Genomic DNA, 19,720 nt, shown 5'->3' on the forward strand with positions numbered 1-19,720 from the left:
TCAATTCAAAGTGGTATTCATTTTAAGGTGTCTGGTTTTATATATTTTAAAACATGTTGTAATACATGCCCAAAATATTTTGACAGCTGAAAATGATGAGATACTGTGAAATATTTTTGAAGAAATATTTTGTGTATTTTCAGCAATTCAGCACAAGGCCGCCTTGGAGTTCTGTGTTCCCAGGAACCCATGAAGAAAATCATACTGGCCAAACTGTCCAAGGATGACGAGCTTGCGGTCAAGCTCCTTAAGACTGCCTACCACCTCGCCAATCGGGAGCTCCTCAAGGAGGAATTTCAGTACCACCTCCAGCTTGCCGGGGCCATAGGTGCTGATCTCAGCCATCTCATGAATGGGCCCTCACCCTCTTACACATCAAACAAGAGTGTAACTGAGTTACAAGATGCCATCAGTGATATCATACTTGAGGACAAAATTAAGTGCATTAAGAACTCTGGAGTATTTTCATTGGTGCTTGATGAAAGTACTGACAATAGCAATCGAAAGAGACTGATTGTGTATGCACAGTCTATCAGTGATAACGGATTAGATTATACTTTCATTGCAAACAAGCAAATTTCATCTGGCAGTGCGAATGCAATTAACATTGTTAAATTGGTTGTTGAAGAACTCTGTTCCAAAGGCATCGACATCAAGAACATGGTTGGAATTAGCACTGATGGTGCAAGTGTGATGATGGGGGAAAAAGGGTGGTGTCGTTAAACTTCTGAGAGACTATTCACCAGTCCTTGTAGGTGTCCACTGTGCTGCCCATAGAGTTGCTCTCGCCACCAGTCAGACTGCGAAACTCATCCCAGAGATGAATGACTTCTCAAGGACGGTCACCAATGTCTTCAGGTACTTTCACAACTCTGCCCTGCGCTCGAACCGTCTCCGAGACATACGACAGTACTGAACCTCCCCCAGTTGAAGTTTGCTGAAGTCCACTCGGTTCGCTGGCTGAGTCTTGAGGCAGCTGTGAGGGCAATCTACAGGACCTACCCTGCTCTAGTCATGTGCCTAGAGGCTGATGCCACTACAGAACCTGCAGCGAAAGGCCTTCTTCATGAGGTGTCTCAGTTCAGATTCATCGCACTTACTCATCTACTAATGGATGTCCTTCCATTCCTAACCAGACTGTCATTGAAATTTCAATCAAAGTCCCTAGACTTCGGCACTTTGAACACTGAAGTCTGCTGACAAATGATCTGATCTGGTTTTTTTTCATATTTTTTTGTTCGAAAATTGATGTTTTATGGCTAAAAATGTTCGTAACGCTTTTAGAAAAAATGAGGTTTTTTTGCTGTTTTTTTAGTGAGTTATCTTATATGACTGAACTAAATGTATTGATGCTCAAATAAGCTGATTCTGGGACAAAAAAATAACTAAAAGTCAAAACTGTCAATCTGTGAGAGTGCAGCTTTAAAAAGTCATCGAAATCGCATAATATGATTATAGTATGATTAATATGTTTACCTCTGTTAACAAATTTGCCTGTGTTGCAATGTTAAATGACAGCTTGTTCTGGAAATCCTTGCAATTCATCATGACGCTGATCACACCATTAAAGTCACTGTCTTTGATGGAGGACACGGTCTTGTAGCCATCAGGAGGAAGAAAACACTTGGCTATCTCCCAGGGAATGGTGCTCCATTTGTCTGCGTTCGTGTTCTTCCATGATGGTCCCAAAAACCTGTGATGTTGAACTATTTCATCACGGACGCCTTCACAAATCCCATTTGGACAAGGAACATACTGTTTTGAAGGGCCGTTATGAAATTTGCAGTTTTTTTTTACTTGTGCATATCTTAGGAGTGGAGCACTTCAACACGTTCTCTGTGAAACATTGTACACATGTGGTCCCGCCTGGAAGACCCTTGGATGTTCTAACGTTGTTATAGATGTCCTGGTGAACGCATGTCAGCACCTCCTCCACAAAAATTTGTAAACCCTCCTTGGTGATGTTGAGGGCGAGGGCGGCCTTTACACAGTTCTGGGCCTCCTTTTCCCTCAACGAATCCCGATAAGAGGCCATTGTTTTGCCATTACACTGTATTCAATACCTGGTAAAAGAAACAAGTCACTGAGTATTAGGTACATTACAATAGTCCCCTTCAGATTCTTATACAATTTGATATTACTAGCATAAATAAGAGCTGGACTCTCACAAATTTACTGTTTTGGCAACTTATTCATTATTGTCTTTGAATGAGCCAATTTATTGCGTAAATATCTGCAAACAAGCGATATAAGACTGCTGACAAAAGATCAGATCGCAGACATTCATATTTCCGTTGAAAATTGAGGTTTGATGACTAAAAGAGTTACTAACGGTTTAAAAAAACCCGCATAAAACATCATTTTAACTAAACTATGGAAATCTGCGATCTGATTTTGTCAGCAGTCTTATATCACTGGTTTGGTCCGTGTATATACTGTTTGTTCGTTTTTTTACAATTGAAAGTAAAAAACGAAAAAGGAGTATTCAAATCCTTTTTCGTTTTTCTAATGATTGAAGAGAAAACCAAAATTGATAGGTTTTTCCTTTTCCGTTTTTTTAATTATAATCACGGAATACAAAACAAGGAAACTATTTATTTATACAGTTTTCTGGTTTTTCGTTTTACAAAGTGTAAAACGAAAAACGAAAATTGAAAAACAAGCTATCCTTAATATACCGTTTTTTCGTATTTCGTTTTTTTAAGATTGAAAGTAAAAAAAGAAAAAGGAACATTCAAATCATTTTCGTTTTTCTAATGACTGAATAGAAAACCAAAATTCATAGGCTTTTTCTTTTCCATTAATTCAATTTGACTAACGGAAATCAAGACAAGAAATTGATTCAGTAATTCCGTTTTTCGATTTTTGTTTTACATTTTAGCACAAAACGAAAAACGAGTGGCACTGCAATTTCCTGTTTCACACGAACTTGATGACGTCACCATATATGTTAATGCCTCCTAAATGACATAAGGGGGTATGAGTGACCCCTTTGATGAATCTGAAGAAAAAAATATATATTTTAGGTTATTTTAGGTAAAATGTCACTAAATTTTGTAAAGGTCAAAATTCAGCTCATTCCATCCAGATCACTATGGATATTTACAGATGCCTTTCAAGAATTCAATGTGAAGTTAACACAGATTTATTTCTGAGATAAGTATTTTTATCAAATATATTGTAATATTTTGTACCTAAACTTTTAAAAAGTTGTCAAAACGTTCCATTTGCGAGAGTGCAGATTTAAAAAAATGTTGAAATAACAGCCACATTTCTCACAACGTAAATTAAAAATATTATTGGCCTGCATAATATCCCTATTTCTCTCTATCCGCATATAACATTACATGAATAAAGTTTTAATACTTCATTTTACAGGGCAAAGATCCAGGTAAGAGATTGGTATATTCACTGCCATAGAAGCCAAAATATCATTTTTTTTTCAATTATTTTTATTCAAGATTTTGGAACAATATAAACATATACAAATATACATATACATACACAGACAGTCAATATAAAGAATTTAAATAGTTCAGTCAATATAAATTAACATGTTGACATAATCTATAACAACTAAGTAAGAAGTATATATATTTATATAGTTTATATCGAGCAAAGTTTATTCATCAATATAAAGTATGTTTTTCCTATTCTTGAATTTTTAAGTTTTTTGTAGAGAACAAAGAGAGAGGAGATAGGGGGAGCCAATAAATAATAAAGAAAAAAATACTATAAGGGAGATAATTCTATAATTTAGTTGATAGTGTACTTTCATAAGTGAGTTGTTAGATCACAAGCAGATATATTTTTAAAAGGGTACTCTAAGGGAGATAATTTTATTGTTTAGTTGGAAGTGTAATTTCATAAGTAAGGTGTTTGATCACATGCAGATATATTAACACAGTTGCAAAAATTCATTCCATTTTGCTTCAAATACATCTAGTTTGTCTTTTTGTGTTGCGATTATTTTTTCTATTAAGATGCGCCTCAACAAATAGTTTTTAAATAAAATATCATAGGTGCTATAAAAGCAGGGTTTATAATCCTTTGATGTCATTTTTGCTGTTATAATACGACCCTATTCAAGTGATGTAAATTTATTCTATTTGTTGTCATATCAACCACATTTCGTCTGGAGCTTTCGACATATCAAGTTTTTAAACACTTTTTAGTTATGTAAAAATCGCGTTTCAGTAGCATTTTCACTATTTATGTTGCCATGGTAACCACAATTTTGTCAAACAATGAATAAAATGATGTGCATGATACATGTATTCGGACGGACATCTCCTAGGCCTAAAAAAAAAATTGTTTGGTTAGGGTTACATCCTTTTCAAAAATAGGTAGGGTAGGTAGGCTTTTTATATTATTTTTTTATTAGGCTTTATATAAGAATGTCATTTTCATCATTGGAGAATGGTGTTAAAGTTATCTTCTATATAAGCAATTAAGGTTTTAAACTACATATTGAAAAGCAAAAAAAAAAAAGATTTTTTTTTTTTTTTTAGTTTTTCAAAAACGTTAGGGTCGGCGCCTATTCCGTAGGTAGGGTCGGGTAACCCGAACCAAATGTATTTTTTTTTAGGCCCTACGATGAAATCGTTACGAGGTTAAAATTATTACATAATATAAAGCATAAATTATTTAAGTAATAACCTTTGTAATGGTTCACAGTTATTAATATGGTGTTTACCAAAATGATCAATTTAATGAGATGCAGTCGCATAGCTTTTTATTTTATTTTTTTATTACACACTAACAACCCTTAAACCAGCTTAGTTTTCGTTACTATATTTTGTCTACTGGTCCAGCCCCTATAACCGCTGACTGATAATTTTCTTAAATAAATGTACTGCAGATTTTAAACATACTGTCATCCAATTGGGCAGAAATATAATTTCGAACGCCAATTTGTTTCTCAATATAAAAGTATGCAAAACGTTCTCATCTTTTTTGCTGATAAAACATCCAGCTGTCACCCTGTATATTAAATCGATACTGATCCGTGGTCTAGTGGTAACACACTTGACTGTCAACCCAGGGGTCGCAGGTTCGACTCCCATGCACGCACGTCTACAGCCTATAGTATCAGGTATCACCAGATACAGTAAATGAAATCATAAAACTATGTTTCACACACACACACATTCACTTTTTATTTTGTCACGGTAACATATCGTTACAACAGTCAGACATGTAATAACATAAATATACAGGCAATTGGGTAAACCTTCACTATATTTCAGTATGTGTGTAGATGCAATGTGCATTGTTATAATACATTACCATTCATTGTATTATTTATAGTTATCCTTCTTACCTGATATATTTCATTAAATTTATAACAGAAAAAAAATACATCAGGTTTTGTTCTATAATTATGTTTCTTTTGCATTATGTTCTGATTATCATGTGTCAAGTCCCTTCATATCGGAGGAAATAAAGAATCTCTCCCTCTACTTTTTGTCTAACTTGTTAAAACAATTAATGCGATGGTGTTAGAAACAAAAAGAAGTAGCAAGGGGTGGGTCCATGATTCGACGTTAGATGGGGTTTAACTCAGGGACGTACCCTTTGTACTTGCGCCTCTCCCCCAAGAAAATAAATGTATTTAGTTTAAAGTGTTGTTGTTGTTGTTTGGAGGGGGGGTCATGCCCCTAGGAAATAAAAAAAAATATTGTCTGAAATGGTGCATTTTGGGCGAATTTCATAACATTGCATCTCTTATATTGAAAAAAGCCCTCCCCCCTGAATCCGCTAGTCAAAGCGTATTAAATGTATGTAGGTTTCCCCTTAAATTCTGCAAAAAGTAAAAACGTTCATTATTATAAAGATCATAATGTGAATTTGAAAGCAAACCAAAGAATCTTAAAAACATCTTGGTGAGAAACAGAGGGATAATTAACCTATAATTAATAAAGCAGAAAATGGAAAAAAAAATATGTTGACTAAACAATAATGGATTACTTCATCTACTAAAATTGTCAAAATTTCAAAGGGTCGTAGCAGGGGTCGACACTAACCATTTTTCCAAGGGATCCCGAAGGGACACCAACATTTGAAATCAGGTGTCCCTTCCTGAAATTAGGAGTCCCTTCCACTTTTTACATTTTTTCATTGTTGAGCCTGTTTTAATATTAAATTCAACATCCTTTTACTTTTCAATTTGTAATGCAAGTATAAACCACCATAATTATTATACATGTTTTCAGCAGCATGTAATGACAGGTTAGTAGCACTGAATGGCAGTGAGGTATATTTTGGTCTCTAAGTTGGTAGATTGGGTTCAAAAGCGGGAGAATGTCTAAGTCCCTTTTGTTTTCAGTCAAAAACAGAGATGGATACAATGTAAACAAAAACTTGATGTTGTTACTATTTTTAGATTTTTGGAAAATACGCATAAAATACATCATGGTTCAGGGTCTTGTCAAATGTCGGTGCTTTTCATTAAGAAACTGTAGGAATATTACATCTGGCTTGTGAAAACTACAATCAATATTTAGTAGAGCTGTTGATAAATCAATCAGACTGCCCAACAGTCGTAGTGCATACTGGAAGAGCAGACGACCAAAAATTGTGTATACATGTTAATTTTCGCGCCAAAAAGTCATAAAATTTTATAAACTTATTGAATTAATGAATAAAACCCTGCAAATTTTATTTCTATTATTATTTAACAAGGCATAAAATATAAGTCTTTAACATTAACAAAGAATATTGATAAGTTGAATGCCAATTATCAAAGAATGCTGAATGTAGGATGCAGTTCTTTTGTGTCGTAAATGTTACTGTAAATACTCAAAGGTCGCATCATATTATATAAAAGGTATCATCAGAGTTGGCATCTTTTTGGGCGGTTGTGACACATAAGCAAAACAATTCCACATAAGTATTTTACCAATAATAAATCTCTGTCAGCTCTGACCTTGTTTAAAATGTAAACAACAAAACGGAAGCGTTAACCTGCATGCGCCTGTGAAATGACCTGTTTATTTATAGATTCATGACGTAACTATAGTCAAATAGTCAGCTATACTTTCGCTTTGATGAGTCCGATAATGATAATTAATAATATTGTTTTGACATGTGCTTTCAAGAAATTTAGGGAGCCCGAATTTAGGTAATAAATTAATTAAATGCTACTTATTTATTGATATTTAGCGTTTATCAGTCAGAAATTTAAGTGTCCCGACGGAATACCGGACTTCGAAGTTCAGGTGTCCCTCCTGAAAAACTGGTGTCCTCGGGATCCCGGGACCCCGTTAGTGTCGAACACTGGTCGTAGCTCTTACAAAATTTATTAAGTAAGAATAATAAAACTTGTAAAAAACACATTGATACCATGAAAAAGATTGAAGTTGATAACTTGAATGATTGTTCAAATTAATAAAATAAATCTTGTTAAAAGGGTCTGAAGAGAAGACTTTCAAAGATTTCCATTGAGACCTGAAAGTAGGATTATTTATTATTAGTTCCAGATTTAGACTTAATATTTATAATAGTGAAGAGTATCCCGCCCAGGTTGCCATTTCTTTAATGAGCCAGCAAGGGATGAACTAGTTTAAAAGCAAACATGTGATAGCTAAGTAAGATTTATGTGATTTTTATTTATATCGGGCTAGATGATTTTCAAAGTTTACAATATATACACATCGTGAAAGTATCCCAGTCCCCTGGTGGACAGTTTTTACGAATCAACAAGGGGTGAAGGAATTTGATACAGGGTCACATAAGGAACATTTCTGTGTAATTATATTGAAATTCGGCCAGCGGTTTCTAAGAAGATTTTCCAATCAATTCCTTTCGGTTGTCATGGCAACCGGAGATTTGCATGGAAGCCCTTTTATTGAAGGAAACAGGAAGAGGACGGACAACGGACGGAAGACCAATAGCTCACATTTGGCATATATGATATGTGTTAACATGTAATTAGTCCAGTATGCAATATCATCAGAAAGTATTTTGCTTATTCTAAGCCTTATATTATATAAATGCCCTTAAATTATCAAACTATTAGTTTCCCCTCTTTAATCAGTATGTATATATAAATCTATAAGTAACTGTTTATTTAGAGGTCTTGATGAAAAAAAAGACGTTCAAGCCTTGAGCAGTTAAGTATAAAAGCAGTTAACAGCTAACGGGATCATGAAAATATACGTAAAATGAAACATGAATTTCAACAATAAAACTAAATAGATATATATGGTTTTGCATTTCCTCATGTCTCTGATTACACCTATCATGTGATGCTAATCTAAAAAGAGTTGAATTTAAAAAAAAACACCTCACATTTACGGCCGCTATCCCAGTAAAGAAATACGTAACACAGCAAGTTACAATTTCAAGCGCATGTGCGTCAATCGTAACAACTCGGCGATTTCCGGCAAGCTTCGGGGTACACCTTTTGGATACTGGCCGAGATGTTCCGATTGACTTGGGCTTATCTAGCTGCAGGCACTGTAGGTCAGAGACCACTTAGGCCAGAGTTTTTTATCTTTAGATTTACGGGAGATTTTTCAAAAAGTTGGGCAAGGAGGAGGAAATAAAAATAAAAGTAAAATGCATAAAATGTCCCAAAGGAGAAATAAATAAAAATAAAACGGATTTTTCTCCGATTTTTTAAAAAAAATTTCAATCTTTTTATATCATGAAGACAAATCACACCTTACTTGTGTCATCTATTTCATAGGCTGAAAAAAGGGTGATAGATCACCATAAAGTTTCAAAAGCATAATTAAAAGATCCCTTTAATGACTGAAAATATTGACCTCAACACTGTGAGTTCAGGCGCTCATTGAAATTAATTGTATATATTTGTTCGAATGCATCTATGCATATGAGGTGCATATATTATCAACCCATGGATTTTATGAAACATGTCAGTGTAATAAAGAAGTTTAAATGGCCAATTCTAACCTTTTGCCCACAATATAAGCATATCCTTTCCATTGTGAAGTAATCAAACATTGAACACCGTTTCAGACACGGTATAATAAGGATGTCGTGATGTGATTTTTATATAGAAAATATAACCAAAAAAAAGTAGAAGCCCTGATGGAAATTCCTCTTCACTTCAAAGTTTGACAGGGCTTACTGATACACGGACAGTCAAAATCTACATTTTATGTACTTCACCAAAGAAAATTCGGGAGCATTAAGATAAATTTTACAAGTGTTATATGTTTAAAAAAAACCCAGGTCTAAGAACTGATTTTAGAATCAGTCCTGAAAAATATCCTTCTAATTCCAGCTATGCCCGTTGGCAATAAGCAACGGATAAGTTTGACTTCTTGCACTGACTGCCAGATATCTTATGTTCAGATTTTGTTCTGTTTTATCGGAAACACACACTATGTTATTATTACATCATTTTCAGTATTCTATAACGATTTAAATTCTAAATCATTATTAAACTAATTAACAACTACGAATATCACGATACCTTGTGTTTTTCTCTTCAAATATGTGATCGTGAAGCAGTGTGTTCAATGCTCCCCAGAGTCAAATTCAGACAAAAATATCCATTTTGACTATGATGAACACGATATCATTTTGCAGTTTGTGTTTGTCAGAAGCTATACATTTTTTGGGCTGTAATCCAATTCATCCTTGTTAATATACGACGTGCGCCAACGACTTTTAATAGACAATACAACCCACGAATTTCTGCCTCCTTATTTTGACCGGAAGTTTCGCAATCATTCCACGAAACGCGAACAACATACTGAATCTACAAAAAAATCACAATAAACACGCTCTCAGTTCACCACGGTTTGATTTAAATAATGAAACATAAACAACGGAACGTTTTTGTAGTAAAACATTTCTATATAGCTGCAGAAATTGTGAGAAATAAGGGGTATGACAAAAAAATACTTTCACTTTTGACAGAACGTTGTTATGGTAACGGGTACCTGTTCTGTTTACCCGCGTATTTCCGACTGGTTTACGTGGTTTGTGCAGTAAAAAGACCGATAATGAATGACAATTGGTACACCAGTTGGTTCTGAGATATGGGTTATAGAACACTAATTTTATTTTTTTCTTAACATTGGAGCAACGTTCGTCGGAAAAAATAAAAATAACACTAATGAATTTTATTATTATTTGGGTTTTGCAATATTTAGGTACGGCGCTCCCGTAAATCTAAAGATATAAAAACTCGGGCCTTAATAAATTATCAATATAGTCAATTGTCTAATTTACACACGAAATGACACGGATTTTTATTCCCCCCCCCCCCCCCAGCAGCATAGAATTTATAAAGTGTATCTTGGCATGAGGCAAATGAGTGTACCATTATAGTAATGAATTGGTGTTAAAACGTTTTGTTTTCATACAAAAAAGAAAAAAAATACATATTGTGTAAAGTGCACCTCTGTCCTAAGCGTATCCTGTTAGGTTGATGTTCCATGATAGACTGTCAAAGCTATATTAATGTCAGATGTTTTCAAACGAAAACTGAGTTAGAATCGATTTTGTGTAAATTTTAACTTAAGTCATATTTGGAGCCAAACTCGGATAAAGGAAGAAATTATGACTCTAACTCAAACATCATGAAAATAGATTATGTAAAAAGGAATTCGTCAAATGTCAATGACGTAATTTTGTTTTACCTGCAAACATGACGTCAATTACGGCTATATTCAGGAATATACCTGTTATGGAAAGAACAGACTTGAAAGGGTTACACCTACTTTTCTGTTAGTGTTGCCATGACACCAGGTAAAAATGTGTGAACACCTTTGTTCATTCTTTCCTTGGCAGAAAAACATGAAATAACAAACACCTTTTAATTATTTTTGTAAAAAGGGCAAACACGATCATTTTGAGTAATGAAAAGAAACATGTTTCTACCATAATAATATGATGATAACACTTGATTTACAATGTCATAACTTTGGATTTTCTCAGTGATTGTGTCATTTTCAATAAGAACTAAACCTAAGTCGAAAAATAAATACGGTATACGGAATCAGTAACTAGCCAACCCCCATTATTTAGGCCTAAACAAAAAAAAGGTTTGTTTCTGGTTACCCGACCGACTCAATTTATTTGCCACCGACTCAAAATATTTTATTGCAAAAAAAATCACTTGCCAAAAAAATCCGGTATCCGCAAAAAAATTGTCCGAAATTTATGCCATTTGCTAAATTTCACATCTAGATATTTTTTCAGCTCCAACCGGTGCATTAGTTCTTTTTTCCTGACAACAAAATGCCCCTTGAGTTGACCGGAATGGTGACGAAATTAACATGCCTGATTGCAGTAAATGTATACCCTTGCACTCCTTGTGCATTGGGATTCAAACAAATAAAGTGTGTAGAACAAGGACAACCTGTAAAATACCTTTTCGATGAGTTACATGGCAGAAAAGAAGATGTTGAAGTTGACTGCCAGAAAAAAAAAAAAAAAAAAACCCTACCTACCGACCCAATATTTGTTGGGCATGTAACCAGAAACAAACCATTTTTTTAGGCCTTATTTGATGTCACTTAGGGTTAATACAGAAGTGTGTCCTTTCATGATTTCAGAATTCAGCAGGTCGACTGCCCAGGTTGATTTTTAATCTATCACAAGCCATCAACTGACCACTAGCGGACCCAAGGAAAGGGGGGGGGGGCACCCGGCGCCCGCCCCAAAGTCGTACAAGTTTACTTTTTATTTCAGTACAGTCCTGAGAAAAAAACCTAATGAAATACGCCCAGAATGCACCTTTTGGAATAGTGGCATAGAAGTTGTTAAATTTTTCATGGGGGAGCACCCCCCCCCCTCACACCCACGCCAACAATTTGAACATTGAGCATGTTTTTCTTAGCTGTCACATTTCGATGAAATTGGAGTTGTTTCACTTTACTCTATTTAGACAAATCGAGATTTTCTGACTTTGTAAAAGTGCCGTAATTCATAGTTATTTATGCTAGATAGTTGGTATGAGTGACCCCTTTGATGAATCTGAAGAAAAAAATATATATTTTAGGTAAAATGGCACCAAATTTTGTAGTCAAAATTCAGCACATTCCCTCCAAATCACTGTGGTCTTTTCATGTCTTGAATGTCACAATTCAATTTAATAATCATGATAACGTAATTATAGAACGACTGTTTGTACTTAGATAAACAAATACCTCGTATCCCTTATGTCAGCATTAATTTAGGTACAGTTGTTGATTTTCAAGTTAATTCAATGTTGCCGCTTCCTTTAAAATGTCAACAGACACACTACCAGGTAAATAAAAAACGCCACCCTAATAGGCCTTATCCAAAACTAGGTAGTCTCCCTTGATGAGTTATCGTTATTGAGTTTTAATTATTTATCTGTCCAATCAGATCAATGAATTGTGACTATGTAAGGGTTACTGCAACGCGTTCAGTAAAAATGTTTGCGGCGAACATTTCCTGTTTGGTTTTTCCCGCTTAACGTGTATCATGCACTACGTTGCAACAGAGATACAAAACAAAACGTTTGCGAGCCTTACTGAACTCGGTCGGTGGAATTACCGAAATCCTGGTAAATACCGAAATCCCCTTTCATTTTCATAGGTATATATCGTTTTCTTGTATACGCCCGGATTCAATACTTTATTGTGTTCGAATGTTATATGCCGTAATTGTTGGAGGATGGAGAAGGGTGGAGAAGTCGGAGTGGGTCGTGGTGACTAAAAACCCGGGACCCCCTTTCATTTACATAAGTTCATACAAAAGAAGAGTATACGAGGAGGTAATTGTTGGAGGATGGAGAGGGGTGGAGAAGTCGGAGGAGGGGTGGGGGTTGTGGTGACTAAAACCCGGGACCCCCTTTCATCAACATAAGTTCATACAAAAGAAGAGTATACGAGGAGGTAATTGTTGGAGGTTGGAGAAGCCGGAGGAGGTGTGAGGGTGGGGGTCGTGGTGACTTAAACCCGGGACCCCCTTTCATTTACATAAGTTCATACAAAAGAAGAGTATGCGAGGAAGTTCTAACGCCGTTGCTTCAAATCTGCATTGTGTTTATGGCTTGTATGCCGTACGTAGTTGTTCGTGGTTGGAGAGGGCAGTGGGAGTCAAATGAGGTGGTGGGGGCGAAAACCCGGAACCCCCTTATATTTTCAAAAGTACATACAATAGAGTATGCGACTTGGTTTGTATGCCGGGATGATCTAATTCATTGTGTTCATCGCTTGTATGCCACACGTAGTATGTGGAGGGGGGGGGGGGGGGTAGTTAAACCCGGCACCCTTTTTATGTTCATAAGTAATGCGAGGTTTTGTACGCCAGGATTGATTAATTTATTGCGTCATCGCCTGTATGCCGTAGTTGGTTGTAGTTTGAGAGGGGAAGGAGAGTCGGTGGAGGGGGGTTGGGGTGACTTGAACGTAATCAAAATCAACAAAGTATAATAACATGCTTTGTTCATTCAATTTCTTTTATGAAAATTGTACTGTATTGAACGGCACCGCACGGTACTGCACAGCAAGACACTCAAATGTGAGATCTGATAAGACAGCAGACGGTAATAAAGATAAAGAGCAATACACAGAAGTTGTGTTCTTTACACGGGCTGGAGTTATTTTGTTTTCGTAGATATTGATATTTAATGTTTTAACTTCAAACTAGTAGTTCAATATCACATAATTTTTTTTATTGAGTTTCTTATTTTAGTATGTCGTACATTGATTGTTTAATAGCTGTCTTATTTTTTTTATTGATATTGCTCGTAATTAGTTATCAGTTTATATCGTTGAAAGCGCCTTTGAACGTGTATATAAAAATGGTGCTATATAAGTTAGTCAATAAAAATAACAATTGTGTATTGTGAACAAGTTGTGTGTCGAAAAAGGTGAATAATTGGTATCAAGCGGGAGTTGATTATACAATTGTCCTTATGTGTATCATAACGATTTGTATGTGTCTCAACAGTTTTGTGGGATCGCTTGCTATGTTTCATTGCACAATCTCGTGAAGAAAGAAATGCAAATAATACAATTTCACTTAAATACCATCACTGCACGTAAATACGAATCATCAACATCATTTTAGCATTGGTCATATTAGAAAAGTGTACTTAATGAATAAACGCATAAGATTTTATATCCTAAAGCATACCATTTAAATACATACATGCAATACTCGTCTCAATATCGATATGGACATGTCATTGTGAGATATTGGTCCATGTCTGTAATGACACCCCGCTGTGACAGATTCTTATCGTGCGGTCAGTATTTGGAAACATGCTGTCACTGATGACTATAATACGATGTGTATTGAACCCCAATGGCGTTCTGGTTCAAAACGGAATGCTCCTGTGAACCAGAAATTAAACCTTGTATTTACACAAAACCTAATGAAAGCGCTTGTTGATAGATCAAAGCTAGAACCGTGTAATGAGTGTTTGTAGCAAAATTAACACCTTAGCATGGCTTGAGCACAATTGTCAGATTGTCAAAAGTGCTGTTTTAAACTTGTAAGGTTTAAGTTTCCAGGCCCTAATTTCTCGAAACTTCTTAAGATCCATAGGCTTAAGATGCTTATTTCAATTAGACAAAATACATGCTGATAGAGATTTTTTTTACATATGAAATATTGTTTATTGTGGTAATCGTAATGATAATTCTTATTTTGATTATTAAAGCAATTAAAAAAGTATATAAAACGCAAAATATTGAAAGACAAAAATAGTGGGTTTAGCTTAATCCAGTTATAAGAGACTTAAGAAGTTTCGAGCAATTGGGGCCAGGACCCCTTTGTAATTTGAATGACGGTAGATCAATCGCATGTGCATTTTATTAGCTGGACTATTCGAGGAATAAGGAGGTCTACTACTCGCCCAGGCGCAGGCGACGGCGCCTGGTTATATTTTTAGGACAAGTTTGGATTTTCACTCATAAGTACAATACCCTTTTTCAATTGACTTAATACTTCACACAATTGTTCACGGCCATCACATAATGAGGTTAGATAACTCCACATTTTCCTTTACACAAATCATCTTGTACATATATTTTATTTATTTTGTTTTATACACTGAATGTTCAGGATTTCATATGTGTATTTAACTGCAATTATTATACATACATTTGCCACAACTCTTGCGCGTTTGTGAGTGCTACATTTCTGCCGAAGAGAGCCATTACATAGCTCACTTGGACTTAAAACATTGCATTCCTGTATGAGTACTAACCCATTTAAATTCTGGTGTGCTTTTATGTGAATAGTTCTAAAACGGGATATTGAGGTTTATAGAAAAATGTTAGTGAGCTAGATAGGTCCATAAAACAAACAACGTACAGTTCACGAGTACTGTCATAGTGGCAAGACGGTAATTAATTAATTCGAACTTATCACTTACCGGTCATTCCCGTAAATGTTTTGGCAACCAAACTGTTTTCGCAGAATAGGATGTTTATTTTAAAATAAAGTATCGATTTCTTTCGGGATTAATTGATGAATATTTTTAACACTGCGTAAACAGTCCGTCTTAAAACAATACGAAATGAAAACCAATAAGGGAGGGAGGTTATTTTCACAATACACATTTATTATTTTTATTGGTTAACTTTATATAGCACCCTTTCGATACACACGTTCAAAGGCGCTTTACAACGAAATAAACAGATAACTTATTACAGGCAATATCAATAAAAAATAAGACACATTTAAAACAATCAATATACGACATACTAAAATACATTATATGAAATTGAAAGGACTTCCCGGGATTTAGCACCCCCCCCCCCCTCCTCGTCCGACTTCCACACCCCTCTCCACCCACCAACAACTTTGGCATACAGGTCACGACCAAAATGAAGTAACAAATATCGGCGTACACACCCTCGCATACTCTTTTGTATGTAAGGTACGAGCCCTACCCTCCTTTACCTCTACACTTTGAAATGAGGTATGTGAAAGTAGTATTTGAGACTTCTTAGATGACGTAGTACCACTTTTCGATACAGGATTAATTGCTACGTTAACAGATGACTAATACCATTTTAACATGGCCGCTTTGTATTGCCTATTGAAAATATCATTATCGGATAAAGATCTCTGTTGTTGGCGGTATGCTTTAGGCTTGTAAAATAGTTTGAGTTATAAAGCAATAACTTTTTTGCGTAGTGCAAAGTAATACCAACACACTAATTAATTTAAAATGCATATATTCAAAGACAGAAATAACAAAGAATAACGCATATTGAACTAGTCGTTAAAACATTAACATATATGAAATTGAAAGGACTTCCCGGGATTTAGCTACCTCCCCCCCTCCTCGTCCGACTTACACACCTCTCTCCACCCACCAACAACTTTGGCATACAGGTCACGACCAAAATAAAGTATTAAATATCGGCGTACATACCCTCGCATACTCTTTTGTATGTAAGGTACGAGCCCTACCCTTCTTTACCTCTACACCTTGAAATGAGGTATGTGAAAGTAGTATTTGAGACTTCTTCATAGCCACCCCCAATTCCCCACTTCCCCACGCATCTCAAACCACCGACAACTACGGCACACAAACCACCTCACAGACTCTATTGTATGTAAAGTATGATCCCTACCATCCATTACTTCCACACTTTGAAATGAAGTATCGGAAAGTAGTATTTGAGACTTTTTCGTAGCCACCACCCCCTCCTCTGACTCCCCCACCACTCTCCAACCAACCTCAACCACGACATACAACCCACTTCAACACAATACAGTTTTAAACCATACTGCATACTCTTTTGTATGTATTTAGAAATATTAATGGGGTTCCCGGGTTTCAATCACTCCCTGCCCCACCCCAAACTACTCCGACTCCCCCACCCCTCTCTAACCACCAAAAAATACAGCATACAACCCACCAAAACAGAATGCAGTTTTGAAGCCCCGGCGTACGAACCTCCTCGCATACTCTTCTTTTGTATGAACTTATGTAAATGAAAGGGGGTCCCGGGTTTTAGTCACAACGACCCCCACCCCACCCCTCCTCTGACTTTTCCACTCCATCCGGGCGTATAAAAGAAAACGATATATACCTATGAAAATAAAAGGGGATTTCGGTATTTACTAGGGGTTCGGGATTTCGGTAATTCCACCGACCCTACTGAACTGGACTTACCGAAATACGATTATTTACCGAAAGACGGATAAAATTACCGAAATACGCATAAAAGTTACCGAAAGACGCCTTCTAATGCATTTATTTTTAAATAATCTTGTATTTATAATGATTATACGCATTGAAGCCAAAAATTATAAAAACAAATATTTAGAAATAATGACTTTATTGACAAAAGAATTTCCCTTTTTTAGTCAAATAGAGTTATCTCCCGTCGTCAACCGAAATACGATTTATGGATATGGTCATTCGGAACTCCTCGGCCATTTTTTCAAAAACAACCTCGGATGTATTTGGACGGTTTACATACTCAAAAAGTGGTACGTTTAAGTCCGCTGCAAGTAGATCGCGTAGTAATTTTATTTAGCATTTAAACTTTGTGACTTAACTCTTGGAATTCTTAATTATGTTTGCAATAATTCAATTCAATGGCAATCAATTTAAACTTAGATCAATAAATACAACTCTGAAACACTACATTTAATTAATGATATAATTCAAAATTTTACGAACTATTTCAACTGATGTACCTGCATACATCCGTGGTTGTTTTCGATAAAATGGCCGAGGAGCTCCGAATGGGGTATGGTTAAACTGGAGTAAACATGATAGAAAGTTACCGAAAGACGCCTGCTATTGTATTTATTTTTAATATTCATATATATTTGATGATTTTACACATTGTAGCCAAAAAATTTAAATATAATATCTAGAAATAATGAGTTTATTGACAAAAGAATTTCCTTTATTTAGCCAATAAGAGTATTCTCTTGTTCTCAACCGAAATACGATTTATGGATATGTTTAAGGTGAAGTAAAAACATGACAAATATATACAGTTAACTTAATACTAAATTTTTATTTTAGTTTTCATCATTTCTCTACATACATGACATATACATTTGATTAACATCGAACATGGAAGGCTGCATAAAACATAAGTCATAAACATAATAAAATTACATGAAATATTGAACGCTGCAAATACAAAATAAAATGATTAACTTACAATATGTATTTAAATCATTGACAAAGACATATACATATTAATGACAAAAGCTATGGTAAATGTACATTGCAATCAGCAGTGCTAATGAATTGAAAATTCACCTTGTGTTACAAACAAATGTGTCAGACATACAAACAATAAAATTGAGATTGAGTTATAAGAATATATTAATAACTACCTTTGAATGCACCATGCGTATATATGACCATGAAGAAAAGAAAGTTGTTGCTACCTAAGTTCATATGTGCATGGCAAAAATGTTGCCCGAATTGAATTATGTTTCATTATTATGTGCAATAATTATTGTTAACTATGTAGATATCTTCATCGTTCAAATCAAACAGTTAAAATTAAAATACTTTATTTTTAATGGTTGAGCATGGTGCATTAGAAATAATAGCCTGCATTTCCAGTGTCTGCAATGGATTTGGATTAGTCTGAGTCTTCTGACGTACGTGGGCGTCTGTCTGTCTGTCTGTCTGTCTGTCTGTCTTAATGCTGGTTGTGCGGACATTAACCGGGCGTTGGCGTTGTCCCGGTTTCCGGCCGTTGGTCCTTGGTAAAACCACAGAGGACAGACCGTCAGTGGATGTTACTACGGACCGATCTTTGGGGACATGCCTACGGAATTTTTGGTATTGAATGTCGCGCTGGGCCAATGACATCGACATCCAAGCAGTTTTTGATTTATGGAATTGGGAGTGGGTTTCGGCAAGGCGGAATTCACCTGTCCCTTCAATGGCAGACCTTAACTCTTTGTATTGACCTTCAACTAGCTCATTGGACAGGTGAATAAACTTTGTGAATGGTTGTGACCTCCAATCCACAGTTTGTTTTAGGACATTTTTCATGGACTCGCAATTGTTGTTTGTCCAGTTTGAGGGAATTGCCTCGTTCCTTACAGGGTCGTTAACCTTATCCTTAATACATGATTTGAGGCGTTTCCGTCAACAGACATCATCGTCCACATGACGGAAAATTGGGGTTGTGAGTTTTTAACACCACGACCAAGGACCAAGCGTGTGTATGCTTCCGGGTATTCACTGTCAAGTATTGGCGGGTAATAGGACTTGATGGGGACTTGCAATGCGGCACTCAAAGCATATATATGGGCCATCTCTGCATAATCTCCCAATGCAACGGACTGTCGGACTAACTCCGTGTAAGGGCTTGTCACAATTCTAACATCATTGAGGAATTTGCTCTTTGAATTCTTAACATCATAATATTGTTTATTTTGAATAATTTCAATGGCAGCCATCAGTCGAAGTAACACATGATTGTTCTCTGACCCAGTCAACGTTATAGATGCAGCTCTATACAGGCAGTTGCCATCGCCAACAGTTTTTATGGGCTTGTATTTGGTCAAAATAATTGGACTGATATGTGTGAGTAAGTCACAAGAACTATTATCAATGCTTGCCGTTGTGTGACTTATAAGCGCATCAAGTTGTATCGCTACATCGTAGGTATCGAGCAGCATACGCTCAGGTTTGCCCTGGTTTGTAAGACTTAATGACTTTCCGGACATGGCATGTTGGAGTCTGTAAGTGCACAATTGTACCATTTTTACTACTTAAAACGTTCTTGGTATCGATATTGAAAGTATGTCTGTTAAA

The 19,720-nt window shown here is 35.7% G+C and overlaps 1 protein-coding gene across 1 annotated transcript in view; it reads right to left on the reverse strand.

The window, feature by feature from the left end:
- Nucleotides 1-19,720, reverse strand: part of LOC128215464 (uncharacterized) — a 49,752-nt gene that overhangs the window by 11,820 nt on the left and 18,212 nt on the right. Inside the window, exon 4 of the mRNA XM_052922151.1 lies at nt 1,477-1,822. Coding sequence (XP_052778111.1) covers nt 1,477-1,822 — 346 coding nt within the window. The remainder of the gene's footprint in view (nt 1-1,476; nt 1,823-19,720) is intronic.

This window comes from Mya arenaria, chromosome 2, assembly GCF_026914265.1.
Source record: "Mya arenaria isolate MELC-2E11 chromosome 2, ASM2691426v1".
NCBI lineage: Eukaryota > Metazoa > Mollusca > Bivalvia > Myida > Myidae > Mya > Mya arenaria.